This window comes from Astatotilapia calliptera, chromosome 9 (assembly GCF_964374335.1).
Source record: "Astatotilapia calliptera chromosome 9, fAstCal68.1, whole genome shotgun sequence".
NCBI lineage: Eukaryota > Metazoa > Chordata > Actinopteri > Cichliformes > Cichlidae > Astatotilapia > Astatotilapia calliptera.
The window spans coordinates 34,401,540-34,415,759 of record NC_137430.1 but is presented as its reverse complement, the minus strand read 5'-3'; the positions used below and the strand labels follow the sequence as shown (position 1 = coordinate 34,415,759).

The window sequence follows — 14,220 nt, the reverse complement described above, 5'->3', positions numbered from 1 at the left end:
CCAACATTTTGTGTTTTCTCTTCGCGATTTTGGTTCTGTTCTTCCTCTGGTTAGTGTTTACTCTGTTCTGCCCGTGTGTTCCTGTATCTAGTCCGCGTTTCTTAGTTTGTGTCCTTTCATGTGTAAGTTCCTGTTTTATTGTGAAGGTCTGCGTCTTATGTGAGTGTTTTCAGTTTGCCTCCCTAGTCTCGTCATGTTAATCACTCCCAGCTGTGTTTCCCACCTGTGTGTAATCTCCCTTTGTTCTCTGAGTGTATTTAAGTTGTGTTTTCTGTCTTAGTAGTTGCTGGTTCGTCTGTGTTGTTTCCCCTCGGTCTCCCTGCGTCTCTCCGTATGTATTTACCCGGACCTCCCTGCATCTTCGTTTCTGGTTTGTTTTGTTAGTTTTACCCAGTTTAGGTTTTCCTGTTTCACCTTCACCCACGCCATTGCTGTTTGTATTTTCTTTTGTTAAATAAATACTCATCTGCACCAGAGCTGCCGCATTTTGGGTCCTATCTCCAATTCCACACGTCTGCCACCGCGGTCGTGACAATATATTACCATTAACTTTTCAGATAAAACGGTGATAAAGTCCTAATGTTTTCATGAAACTTCCTTTTTTTCCCATCTGAGCATCAGGGAAAAGGCTGTCTTGCAATTGTTGAGGTCACTAGTGTGTGCCCCATTTCTTCCAGGATCACTCTCTTTATAGGTTTTAGTGGACTCCTAGTACTGCGAAGTGGTTTCATGGTACAAAGACTTGTATTCCAAGATCTGGGAGACTGTAGAAATGAGCAGTGATGCCCTTCCTACCATCTTTCCAGAAAAATAAGTGATCTGGAAGCTGTTAGGCTGACTTACAGCTGCAGCACTTTCTGCACCTGCATAAACTCCAGGACACATTTACTAACGGTGTTTGTTGCTGTATGTGCTGCAGCTTTGAATTTTTTAATAATATATATTTTGTTAATATTTTGGCTATGGTGTCTTGTTATGAAATGTACAAGAGTAAAAGTGTTTTTAGCATGTGCTTCCAAGCTAAGTTTGACTGGGAAACTCAAAGCTCAATAGTCTGTATCAACAGAAAGTCACTGCAGCCTTTGTAATATTTCATGCGTCATAATTTATTCTACTCTATCTTGCAAATACATATTTGTGTGGCAATGTCATGCACAACACACACAACTATTAGATCCTTAAGATCAAACCCGTGTCATTCTTTTGGTCCACTGCAGTGCAGTAGTCCAAAAAAAAAGAATAAGTGAAGTGTCCACAGATGGCCAGGATAGAGCCCAGAGTGTTAATGTTTAAAATGTATAAAAATATTATTGATTACAATTCTTTACTGTTAATATCAACAATAAGCTTTTTATTTTGAAATTACAAGTTTAAAAAAAATGCTGTTACATTTACATTTAATGCTGTTACACTGTAATCCTTTATTATAAGTATGGACACAGAATAAAGTGAACAACATTTTGAAATAAGTTTAATTGGAATTTTGTACTACGCAAAAAAACAAAACAAAAAAACAACAACAACAACATATTAAACAAACAAACAAACACAGCCAGTGCCTTCATTTGTCCATTACATGTCAAACATAGCACTGACCCTTAGTCCCTGCTCATCAGCACATGCTTTCAAAAAGAGCTCCATGTCCTCTGCAAACTGAAAAACAAAGAGGAACAAGTCCCTTGCTCCGGTGTCTTCTTCCTCTGACATGTCTCTTAAGACCCTCTGCTGGTCCTCTTGATTTAAGGACAGATATTTTGGCATTGTTACGTGTCCACGGAAAAGTGCCTTATTTTGGACAACCCACTGCACAGCAGGACGCAGATCTTCAACAACTGCTGGCTCCTGTGTCAGGCAAATGGGGATGAAAACATAGTTATTTCTCTGTTGCAGAACAGTTTTTTAACAGTTATTCAAATGTCACTATCCATGTAATTACACTACTGTTTAAAGTGAATACTGACCTGACTGACTTCCTGGAACTTGCGCTTTTTCAGTCTGAAAATGGGCACGTGTTGTCCTTCAAGCACAGCTTTGGCTTCCTCTCTCCAGTGTGCAAATAGCTTGCCAGAGCTTAACAGAAAATGTTGATATTGTTAAGGTGTGTAAACTTTGACACAACATAGAACAGAAGTCAAAATATAAATACCTCCTGAGATCAAAGTTCTCCATCAACAGCAAGCACCACCATTTACGCAAGTAGGGCATGTCTGACTGTAAAATATTAATATGAAACATATTTAACAACTTTCAAAAGATTCAAGACTCCATTGCTGCGAAAGTAAATAGAATACTTACTATAGTATAGTCAAATGAAGCATCCAGTGCCACGTACAGAGCAGACTATTTGGAAGAAAAAATAAAAATGTCATTTTTTTTAGAAGCTTAAATTAGCTTCTGTATGAATCTCAAGAAGAGAAGAGAAAAATTACCATCAGCATGAAGATCCCACAGTCCATAGTCTTGGCTTGGAAAACCCTGTATTACATTGAAAATAAAGGCTCGTTAATAAAATCCCTTAAAAGAAGACTAGTGTAATTCATATTATTCACCATACACTTAAACTAGCACATACCTTCAAGTCAAAGCTCTTTTTTTCTGACCACTGCCCGGGAATGATCTTCACTGCAAGATTCCTTTTTTTTAAAAGACAGTTACATTCACAAGTTAACAGATGTCATGATGACGGGTGTGAAATGTTTATTGCTAATAGCACCAACTGTAACTACAGGCCTTAGGAACACGACCTCAACAAAACAGCATAACAAAATGAAAAAGTACAGTCACATGCTCACAGTTGGTCAAAATAAAGCACTTACAGCTTTAAGTTAAGGTTGGCATATTTTATAAACTAATTTTTAATGGTGTTTTATGTTAAACTAGAACATTTGAAGACCCTATTTATGTCTGAAAGTCATCTAAAGACAGCATCACTGACTTGATCATAATGTGAAGATGAGAAATAGAATAAAATGTTGAAGCATCATGCTGATATATCCATCCATCCATCCATTCGCTTCCGCTTATCCTTTTCAGGGTCGCGGGGGGTGCTGGAGCCTATCCCAGCTGTCATAGGGCGACAGACTGGACAGGTCGCCAGTCTGTCGCAGGGCCAACACACAGGGACAGACAACCATTCACACTCACATTCATTCACACAGTTACACCTAGTGGCAATTTGGATTATCCAATTAACCTATCCCCACAAGCTGCATGTCTTTGGACGGTGGGAGGAAGCCGGAGTACCCGGAGGGAACCCACGCAAACACGGGGAGAACATGCAAACTCCACACAGAAACTTGCTGATATAGTTTATAAAAAAAGCATGTGAGTGTACTGTATGTGTGAACACTCAAGATCAGCAGAACATGATCTGGGATGCACTTAACAGGTTCCTGAAAACTCCGGAACAAACCAAAAATGCTTATAAAAATGTGACCTCAAAAGTGAAACATATTGTTGGCCACCAAATCCTGCCTTGGTGTATAATGGGTCAAGAAAGAGGATTTCTCTTTTAGGTGGCTTCAGTACCTAAAGACAGTTAGCCATGACTTCAAACCTGAAAACAATGTCATTGCAAGCGATCACAATCAAAGACTTTTGAAACTGCGTCATAAAAGCTTGAATACATCTCAGACACATAGCAAAGTTCTAACAGTTTGTATGTGTCAAAAAACAAGACTTACACACAACTGGAAATGACCAGGTGTCCAGAGAGGGAGAACTATGATGTCCATCCTCTGAGCATCAGTCTGAAACAGAATGGTATTTTTAAGTATCCTGTATATGAACTCGCACCAAAGTTATAAAAAAAATCATTTTGATTACTTGCTTGTTTCTTTAAAGGACGGTACACTTACAGGAAAGGACTGCAATGGATCACAGCCATAGGGTGCAAGCCAAGTCCGGGTGACATACAGATTTTCTATGTAAATGCTTATCCCCTAGAATGTAAAAAAAACAAACATTTAAAACAACAACTCTTTAAATTAAAGCTTGACAATCATCATATACAACATACAGTACCTTTGACTGAACAATTTTAGTGATAAGCTCAAAACAGCCATTTCCAATCTGAAACAGAAAAAATCATGAAAAAAATGAATGTACACTTTATTATTTCATATTCGTAGAAAAAAAAATACTTACAGTCGATTCCATTTGTTTGTTTAAACCCATTGTCCAAAAATCTGCCCGCGTGAGGCATCCAGAAGACGTTTCAACAATCAGCTCATCTTTGGGTCTGCTGATGTCCAGAACATAGTTGAGCTAAAAAAACAGAGAGGTGTCATAGACTGTGGATGACCAAATCAGATAAGCACTAAAAGTTGCACTTTGCGACATCTGAAAACTTTAACATACAAGCTGTTGTTGGCCAGGGTGCTGTACAAAACACCACAATGAACGGCTGGCCCAAATGTTCTCAGGCTTTGTCAGAGCTTCGCACGGTGGTCCACACAGGTCAGGAAAAGTTGCATCTGTTGAGACCTTCTATTGGCTTTCTTGTTGTCAACTCTTTCCTGAGGTCCTATAGGGATTTTAACAGGTTTCAGACAAAACACTACATAGAATGCATATTAAATGCATACAAATGCAAGAAAAATAAGCACTATTTATAGAAGGAAATTCATTTGAAACAGCATGTAACAAATTCGTTTATGAGCCATCAACTACAACAAGATAATGAATGCAAGATTATTATTTCACCTATATATGACAATCACTATTCAAAATAAGAAATTTTACCAGTGTCACCAGACATTGAAGGTGCTGGGTTCAACACCATTTCTGTGGTTTCTCTGGGTTTATTGCACACCTGTGGGGCTAGGTACACAAAGAAAAGAATATACACACACAGATAGGAACAAATCTAACATGTAAACAATGGTACGTTCTGGTCATGAGACAATGCATGTACTTACCTACGACAGCTTGACCCAGTGCTGACAATGAGATATTGATCTGTGTGTTTCTCTGCCATGGAGCACGATGAAAAAACATTAAAATAAGAAGGAATGTTGTTGTAACGCAAAAAAAGTGGCAACATGATCATTGTAAGAAAACTAGACGATTCCTAGAATTATGAAATCACTAACGGCAAATTTATTTAAGAAAGACTCTTTGCGATAAACTTGCAAGACTTCCACGGTATCCATGCTTACGGCCACTGTGGAGCTCCACAGTGGCTGCAGCCAGACCCTTCTCTGTGCAGCTGGCTGTGAGGCTCAGGGAGCGTCTACAAAGTGCAACACTGAAAGAACATCATCCATAAATATTGAGTAATAACTGGACTCTCATACAGCGAGACTCAAATGCCTTTAAACATCAGCTTATCCTGCTGATCCAAGTCCAACACTGAGTTTGTAAAAACATGTTTGTCAATCATTTTGTTGGTTTCTGAGGAAAATGATTCAATAACTTGCTGCTAATACACAACATTTCATCATATTTCCTCATAACCCTCTTTTGTCTGACCATTTGATCCCATTTGAATTTGCAATAAAGGATCCACAGAGTTTGGTGACAATAATGACAGTAGATGTTTGTGTGATGGAAGCAAATGAGTGTGTGATGTTCTTTCAGTGTTGCACTTTGTAGACGCTCCCTGAGCACTGGTCTCACAGCCAGCTGCACATAGAGACCAGTGTTGTTAGTCCAGGTCAGAAGATGACTTGTTGGAATGAAAATGAGCTTGTAGTTTGTCTGCTTTAATAATGTGACTGGAAAAAGGTGTTGGACTTCAAATATGTCCGTTTCTGTCACACTTCACCTTTAAAAGTGAAGCCATGTGGTTCCTGGAAGGAAAAACACGACTTCTTCAAGTCTTTGTCCTGTTTTTATGAGAAATGTACGACTTTAATGTGAAACATTCAGAGTTTTTTCTCTTGTTGTGTTTGTTTGAAGCTGCTTCCTGTTGGCTTCAGCTGTTTGGAGTTTCCATTTTCTAAACTTCTACATTCTGAACCTTCTTCAGCTCTGAACAGATGATGAAACACTGAATGATTTCAAGCTCTTTGTCTAATAAACTTACATCTTTCATTCTTTATACAGATTGTGGAACTGTGGTTTGTCAGAGATCAGCTGTGATTATCTGGCAGCAGCACTGAAGTCCAACCCCTCCCATCTGAGAGAGCTGGACCTGAGCTCCAACAACAAGCTGCAGGATCCAGGAGTGAAGCATCTGTGTGGTTTCCTGGAGAGTCCAGGATGTAAACTTGAAACTCTGAGGTCAGTCAGCATGTTTTAGTTGTGCTGAGATGAATATGATGTGAAAGTTGTGCTGACACTAAACTTCAGACATCAGGCTGATATTATACTGATCCACACTGAGGATCTTCATGGTAAAGTCTGTTTTCTTCTTCTCTGGTTTAGTCCATTGACTGCAGCAGAACAATGTTCACATTTCAAACAGTGATACTCAACGTATGGCCCGCGGCCCACACGCGGCCTGCCCACCTTTCCTGATTCAGAGAGAGGGGACCCTGATTAACTGTGTAGCTTCTTCCTCACAGTTCTAAGTATCAGACACAACAATGAATCATCCACAGCTGACTGTCTTTAGCAGGTCAAAGGTCACGGCACACAGCAGACAGTCAGAAATATTCTAACTCTGATCATTGATCAGTTGTGACACTGTGAGACTTGATCAGAGGTGTGATCATCACAGCAGAGGCCTTTGTGTCAAAGTCACTGAGGATCAAACAGAAACACATGAAGCAGGTTTTCCTCTTCTGGCTTTTTATAGCAGATAACCTTCAAAATATTCTGCAGTCGATCAAAAACTGAAGCAAACCATGAAGCAACATGTGAACATGAGCTGATGCTGCTGAAGTGAAGCAAAGTTACAGAGGTTTGATTACAGACACAGCTGAGAGTTTGTAATCTGTCATCATTTTAAAAAGTTTCCATGGAACAGCAGAAATGAGGCTTTACTGTCAGAGGCCGACAGCACTGAACACAACAGCAGACTGGTGGCTAATAAACAGTGAATGATGCAGAAACAGATGTTTGAAGCTGTTCTTGGAGTACACTGAGAGAGAGAGAGCTGTGCAGGCAGGAACAGCCAAAGTCAGAGAGAATTCATGAGCATATTGATCAAACGTGAAGCAGAGTTTGGATCTTCTTCTGCTGCTGCTTCACTCAGTTTTGGTTGGAGACAGATGAAACCTGCAGCTTCAGGATCTGTGAGCTGTCCACTTTCAGCCCCGACGGCGTGTCCGTGTACGTGCCGTCGAGTGAACGATCCACGCTCTGTGTTTCCATCTTTGTGTGTTTAGCTGCTCTCATTTACTGTTTTATCTGTTTGCTTGTTGTTGAAATACTTTTGGGAGCTTTAAGCTGAGATTCTGGCAAAATACATTAATATTAAACATCGATTCAGGATTGAATGAATCAACATCGCTTTATTCAAATTAAAACCATTTAAATGGGAACATGAATTTTTTACAGCCGCCTCTAATGCTGGGTGATGTCAGCTGGTCCATGTGCAGCTGGCTGTGAGGCTCAGGGAGCGTCTACAAAGTGCAACACTGAAAGAACATCATCCATAAATATTGAGTAATAACTGGACTCTCATACAGCGAGACTCAAATGCCTTTAAACATCAGCTTATCCTGCTGATCCAAGTCCAACACTGAGTTTGTAAAAACATGTTTGTCAATCATTTTGTTTGGTTTCTGAGGAAAATGATTCAATAACTTGCTGCTAATACACAACATTTCATCATATTTCCTCATAACCCTCTTTTGTCTGACCATTTGATCCCATTTGAATTTGCAATAAAGGATCCACAGAGTTTGGTGACAATAATGACAGTAGATGTTTGTGTGAAAGTGCTGGAAGCAAATGAGTGTGTGATGTTCTTTCAGTGTTGCACTTTGTAGACGCTCCCTGAGCACTGGTCTCACAGCCAGCTGCACATAGAGACCAGTGTTGTTAGTCCAGGTAAGAAGATGACTTGTTGCAATGAAAATGAGCTTGTAGTTTGTCTGCTTTAATAATGTGACTGGAAAAAGGTGTTGGACTTCAAATATGTCCGTTTCTGTCACACTTCACCTTTAAAAGTGAAGCCATGTGGTTCCTGGAAGGAAAAACACGACTTCTTCAAGTCTTTGTCCTGTTTTTATGAGAAATGTTCGACTTTAATGTGAAACATTCAGAGTTTTTTCTCTTGTTGTGTTTGTTTGAAGCTGCTTCCTGTTGGCTTCAGCTGTTTGGAGTTTCCATTTTCTAAACTTCTACATTCTGAACCTTCTTCAGCTCTGAACAGATGATGAAACACTGAATGATTTCAAGCACTTTGTCTAATAAACTTACATCTTTCATTCTTTATACAGATTGTGGAACTGTGGTTTGTCAGAGATCAGCTGTGATTATCTGGCAGCAGCACTGAAGTCCAACCCCTCCCATCTGAGAGAGCTGGACCTGAGCTCCAACAACAAGCTGCAGGATCCAGGAGTGAAGCATCTGTGTGGTTTCCTGGAGAGTCCAGGATGTAAACTTGAAACTCTGAGGTCAGTCAGCATGTTTTAGTTGTGCTGAGATGAATATGATGTGAAAGTTGTGCTGACACTAAACTGCAGACATCAGGCTGATAGAATAGAATAGAATAGAATAGCCTTTATTGTCATTGTACAGAGTACAACGAAATTGGAGTGCCACTCCCTTGGTGCAAGATTCAATAATAAATATAAATGTAAAATATAAAAAGTACAATAAAACAATCGCAAGTACTCAAACAGTAGTAAGTACGATATATACAGGATAGCAGCATTAATATAATGACAGTATGAATAGCAGCATAATATAATGGCAGTGACGGTATGGAATAGCTAAGCAGGTTCAATTGTTTTTGTGCTTATTTACTACGGTGATAGCTCTGGGAAAGAACCTATCCCTGAATCTGTTTGTCCTGGTTTTATGTGACCTGTACCGTCGGCCTGACGGTAATAGTTCAAACAGTTGGTTGCTGGGGTGAGAGTGGTCCTTGATGATATTGCCAGCTCTGCTGAGGTACCGAGAGTTTGCAGTGACCTCCAGGCTGGGCAGAGAGCAGCCAGTGATCTTCTGGGCTGTGTTGATGACCCTCTGCAGTACTTTCCTGTCCGCAGCTGAGCACCCTGCATACCATGTTGTTATGCTGTAGGTTAGGATGCTCTCTATGGTGGCTCTGTAAACTGTCACCAGCAGCCTCTCCTCCAGGTTGTTCCTCCTGAGCACTCTCAGAAAGTGGAGACGCTGCTGGGCCTTTTTTTAACTGATCCACACTGAGGATCTTCATGGTAAAGTCTGTTTTCTTCTTCTCTGGTTTAGTCCATTGACTGCAGCAGAACAATGTTCACATTTCAAATCTTCAAAGAACAAAAAAAAATCCTCCACTGGATGATTCACTGTGAAACTCTCAAACTCTTCATTCCACCTTAAAGTCTGTGTGACACTGAAATCCAAAATCAAAATGTACGTTTGCTTTACAGACAGCAGTCCAACACAAACATACACACATCATCCAAACACAGTCCAACATCCAAATCTCCTCCACTGCCAGCATGAATGATGGTAAAGAGAAGGAGGAACACTCTGACATTCAGGGTTAGAATGAGTTTCATCAAGCAGACTGTGACGATCAAAGCTGCATTAGAAAGCTTACATGAATGAATGAGTGGACAGAAGTGGACAGAGATCATCTGAAGCACTTCAAAGGCTTTAAATCAGCACATTTCTCTTTATTCTTTATCAACTCTGTTAGTTTCTCTCAGTTTTCTGTGGAATGAAGCTAACAGCAGGCTAATAAGATGCTGACCAATAGGTTTCTATTAAAGGTTGTAATTTGTATATGAAAAAGTGCTTTGGCTCAGCAGGGATCAGCTTACAGGTAGAATACAGCTGCTGGATGGGATTAGCATGTCATAGCTATCTACCACACTGCTAACTGGGGGATTTCAGGCCATCTATGGATCATTTTTGCTAACTGTTTATTCAGCTTAGGCTCACAGGGCTGCAGCCTGTGCCCTAGCTGTCATAGGCAAGAGGCGTGGTCCACCTGCACAGGTGAGCAGTCCATCACAGGGCCAACAGAGAGAGACAGAGAAGCACTCTCTCACATCCACACCTACAGCCAATGTAGAAGCACCAATGAACCTAAGCAGCATTTCATTGGACTGTGGGAGAACATCCAACCTCCACAGAAAGGCCACCAAGCTTCAACCTACAACCTTCTTGCTTTAAGGCACTAGTGCGAACCACTTTTCCCCATTTCAGCCCAAATCCTGCATCTTCCTGTTTCTGACTCCAGGCCAGCTCCACTAACACTTTCTCATCAGACACTGCCACCTAGTGGAGGAAGTCTTAGTTCCATTTGAAGCTTCAGATTACAGTTAGTTCCTTTACAAAGAGGTGGAGGTGGTGGGGCCACAGCACCATCATCACTGAGTGCCATAGGACACTTAACCTTTGTTTCCATATGCTGGGAACTTCCTGTTGTTCCAAGGAGGACTGGAAAATGTTCCTCACAGCACACTTCAATCATCTCCCTCCCACAGCATCAGGACCAGGGCTTTTTCTCTCTTTGGTCCCACTAAGAGATTTCCACACAAACACCTCATCAGTGGGACTCTCAGAGCTACCAGCCCTTTGCTACAATCACAAAGCTCTTCATTGAAATCAATGATATCAAAGCTGGAATCAAATGAGTCCAAGTCTTCTGCTGATTCAGCATCACATTCATCTTTGCTCCTTGTTCTGCATCCCCACCATGGACTTCATTCCTTTCCAAGCCAGCCTTGAGTGTCCTTTATTCAGCTCATCCTCTGCTTTACTTTTACACCTGATTTTAGCTGCTTTATCTCTCTTTCAACAGGTTTCTGTGCCTCAATCTTTTTCTTCTCTCCCTCATAACAAGACAGCTTCTTCTGCCTGAGAACATGTTGGAGTGATTTACTAATCCAGGGCTGCTTATTGGGGGAAATACTTCCTGTTTCCAAAGTAATCCCCATTTTCCCCAGAAAGAAATGTCAGTAGAAATCGATGATCTAAGTGAGAACATGAGCCTTTAAAAAGTCCCAGTGGGTGCAGTCAAAGCAGTCCCTCAGTCCCAGTATAGAGTCTTTGGTCCAGACTGGAACAGCTGTGTGCCCAGTTTGAGCTCTCTTCAGTGCTGTGACCTGACAGACCCAGAGGGGCCATCACATCACATTTAGAAGCTCCCCTGATGGAGCCACAACACATGTCCAATACTTAGTCTGTCTTGTTGGACCAACTGGAAGAAATGATTCAAGGACTTAGTCACAGAACAGAGATTCAAATCTCCAAAATCCAACTGGCTGCATCAGGACATATAGTCTGAAACTCTGCAAAGTTTCCTGTTTGAAGCTGCTTCCTGTTGGCTTCAGCTGTTTGGAGTTTCCATTTTCTAAACTTCTACATTCTGAACCTTCTTCAACTCTGAACAGATGATGAAACACTGAATGATTTCAAGCACTTTGTCTAATAAACTTACATCTTTCATTCTTTATACAGATTGGAGGACTGTGGTTTGTCAAAGATCAGCTGTGATTATCTGGCAGCAGCACTGAAGTCCAACCCCTCCCATCTGAGATTGCTGGACCTGTGGGAAAACAACCTGAAGGATCCAGATGTGAAGCAGCTGTCTGATCTTCAACAGAGTCCAGACTACAGACTGGAGACTCTGAGGTCAGTAGAGTGATGGAGTGAGTGGGTGGTGCTGTCAGCAGTATTGTACTAAACACAGTCAGTATGAAACAAAGATCCAGTGTTTCCTGTAAAGCTGCAGCTTCTCAGTGAAGCTGTGAGAGGAGAACGGTGACAGGGTTCAGGATTGGACACAAACACTTCCTGTTTCTCACCTTTATGGTCACCATAGTAACGGCTGACACGCTCTGATCAAACGCTGTCAACAGCCAATCAGCTCTCTGAACAAAGCAGCACGCAGACCAATGACTGCATTGATTTCCAAGTTTAAAGCAGTGAAGATCACAGTCTGTAGGTGAGGAAGAACTTAGTGAGAGCAGATGTTTGGATGGAGTTCCTCCAGTTAACAGCTGGAACCGTCCATCTGGATTGTTGGGCTTGTTGTTGGGGCTCCTACAGAGCTCAGAGTGGACACACCAAGGTTCTTCTAATGAATGAAAGTCCAAACTCAGACTAGGAGGGAAAAACATTTTCAGCAACTTCAATAAAAATCCAAAGATTAGAGAAAGTGAAGCAACAATGAGTCCTAGTACAGTCCCAGCACTGACGTCCCTGCTGCTCTTTATACTGGATGTGCTGCATCACTGACTGACAGCTGATGAAGAGTCTCTGGAAACACTCGTTTATCTCCTCTGCTCTTCCTCCTTCTCTCTGCAGGTGGTCAGGACTGTCAGTGCTGTAGAGTGAACTGCTCTGAGAACAGCTCCACTGTCAGACACAATGTAGAGTCCAGCATCATCCCTGTGTGTCCCTCTGGATCTGACAGGATCATCTTTTTTTTTTTTTTTCCTGTCCCGTTTGGCTCTTTTGCATCAGAATTGTTGTCTAAAGGCAAAGAAAGATGCCCAACGGATTTACTTTACCAAACTGACCATCCCAGCCTTGCCGTAATGGTCCATTTGATTCACCTTTTATTGTTTATATTATTTTCACTTACTGAATATGGGACAGACTTGACTGGGGGAAAGAAGGGGAGAAAGAAAGAGGGAAAGAGAAACAGCTGAGAAGAGGGACGGGGGAGAAGGGCAAAAGACAAAAACCAACAGAACGGGCAGAGAAAAAAAAATGCATATATCAATCACCTGGATCACCTGCTGAGAAAGAAAAAAGAAAACAAGCAGAAGAGAACAAGAGTAATAGAATAAACAACATCACAATGATATATGGGAATATGACAGTAAATACTAAATATTAAACATTATTGTGCAGCACATAAGATCAACAGAACACAGTGTGCTTTGAGGTAGGAGCCAAAAAGGGTGTAGTTTGTGGGTGTGATCACCCGTGTGTACACCTGTGAGCATGGACGCGCTTGTTTTTTGTTTTTAAAAGGTTCCTTCATGTAATGATCTGCTAGAGGGTGTGGGGGGGGCACAGCCCCGTCCTCCAGGGGGTGAAGCAGGTATGGAGGAGATCAAAACTCCAGACATCCAGAGGCCCCCAGAACACAAGAGACCAAGGAAGACCTGGTCTTCCTGTCAGGAAGATCTGACAGGATCATCAGTGTATCTGGACTGCTCTGCTGCTGCTCTGTCCTTCTACAGTCTCTGCACAGTCTCTGTCTCACTCTGGAAAGATTTTACAACTTGTGTATTACAGAACATTAATATGATATTCAAACATGTGATCTTCTCTTTATTTCTGAGTCTTTACCAAATAAAGAAAAACCAAACTAACAAACAGAACCTGTCGTGTCCTTTTTCACCACATCTGTGAATCTTTTCTGTGTTTTCCTCTTTTCCTCCTTCCTGCAGCTCCATCTTCATCATTCTGTGTCCAGTATATGTGAACATGTCCAAAGCATCTGAGCCTCATGTTGCCCGTTTGTGTGAGTTACGCCTGTCGTTGTGTTGTGGTGTATAAATCAGGGGCAGGAGACAGCGCTGGATCTCTGAGTTCTTTACTGTCAATTTCTGCAACATCTGCAATATCTAGAAATGCAAACCTGTGAGCTGTGTGTGTTGTGCGTCTGCTCGGCCACCTCTCCTCCGGCCATGCTGGAAGCAGCTGTGTTTGACAGTTTTATCCACTCGACAATAATCGAACAAATTAATGTTCAAAAATATCAACTTAAGCACTTCAAAGTCAACAAAAAGCTTAAAACAATTAAATAATATTTCAGTGAAAAAACAACAGCTCATAAGAGTGATACACAAAATAATACAGAAACCAACAAACACAACTTATTAAGCAGGATCCATGTTTTTGTCACAAACACTGAATCAGCTGATTCACTCTTTATGTCTCTGAGTTTTGTGATTATAGTTCTGGTTTGTGTGTCTTCACTGTGTCCCACGTCTCCTTACTTTGGACTCTGTGTTTCCTGTTTTACTTTGACAGTCCTGTGTTACTGTTTCCTGTCTCGTGTGTGTAATTGGTCCCAGCTGTGTCTCCCTCCTGTCTCCCGTTCCCTGATTACTAAACTGCGTCCACGCCGCCGGCGCTCCTCTCCACAGCTGGATTTCAGAGCATCCAGCTGTGGAGAGTGATGGAGACACTTTCTCTGCTCCCTCAGTA

At 41.4% G+C, this 14,220-nt stretch overlaps 2 protein-coding genes across 2 annotated transcripts in view; one reads left to right on the top strand and one right to left on the bottom strand.

The window, feature by feature from the left end:
- Positions 1–13,383, top strand: part of LOC113029536 (ribonuclease inhibitor-like) — a 114,866-nt gene extending 101,483 nt beyond the window's left edge. Inside the window, exons 7-10 of the mRNA XM_080305842.1 lie at positions 6,049–6,225; positions 8,334–8,510; positions 11,512–11,685; positions 12,361–13,383. Coding sequence (XP_080161968.1) covers positions 6,049–6,225; positions 8,334–8,510; positions 11,512–11,685; positions 12,361–12,385 — 553 coding nt within the window. The 3' untranslated portion in view covers positions 12,386–13,383. The remainder of the gene's footprint in view (positions 1–6,048; positions 6,226–8,333; positions 8,511–11,511; positions 11,686–12,360) is intronic.
- On the bottom strand, positions 1,050–4,783 carry LOC113019023 (uncharacterized). Its single transcript, XM_080306859.1, has 11 exons — positions 4,360–4,783; positions 4,147–4,266; positions 4,024–4,071; positions 3,858–3,941; positions 3,684–3,749; positions 2,573–2,633; positions 2,430–2,475; positions 2,296–2,340; positions 2,147–2,211; positions 1,962–2,070; positions 1,050–1,842 (listed from the first exon to the last, which is right to left on the bottom strand). The coding sequence occupies exons 7-11, from the start codon at positions 2,454–2,456 to the stop codon at positions 1,573–1,575; spliced, it is 516 nt and encodes a 171-aa protein (XP_080162985.1). The 5' UTR covers positions 2,457–2,475; positions 2,573–2,633; positions 3,684–3,749; positions 3,858–3,941; positions 4,024–4,071; positions 4,147–4,266; positions 4,360–4,783; the 3' UTR covers positions 1,050–1,572.
- Positions 13,384–14,220: the final 837 nt, after the last annotated feature.

Excerpts from the sequence above, each read along its gene's own strand:
- LOC113019023 (XM_080306859.1), bottom strand. The coding sequence starts at position 2,456 with ATGGACTGTGGGATCTTCATGCTGATG. Across the intron at positions 2,212-2,295 it reads CTTCATTTGACTATACTATA|TCAGACATGCCCTACTTGCG; the intron begins GTAAGTATTCTA and ends AATATTTTACAG. Across the intron at positions 1,843-1,961 it reads AGTTCCAGGAAGTCAGTCAG|GAGCCAGCAGTTGTTGAAGA; the intron begins GTCAGTATTCAC and ends TGCCTGACACAG.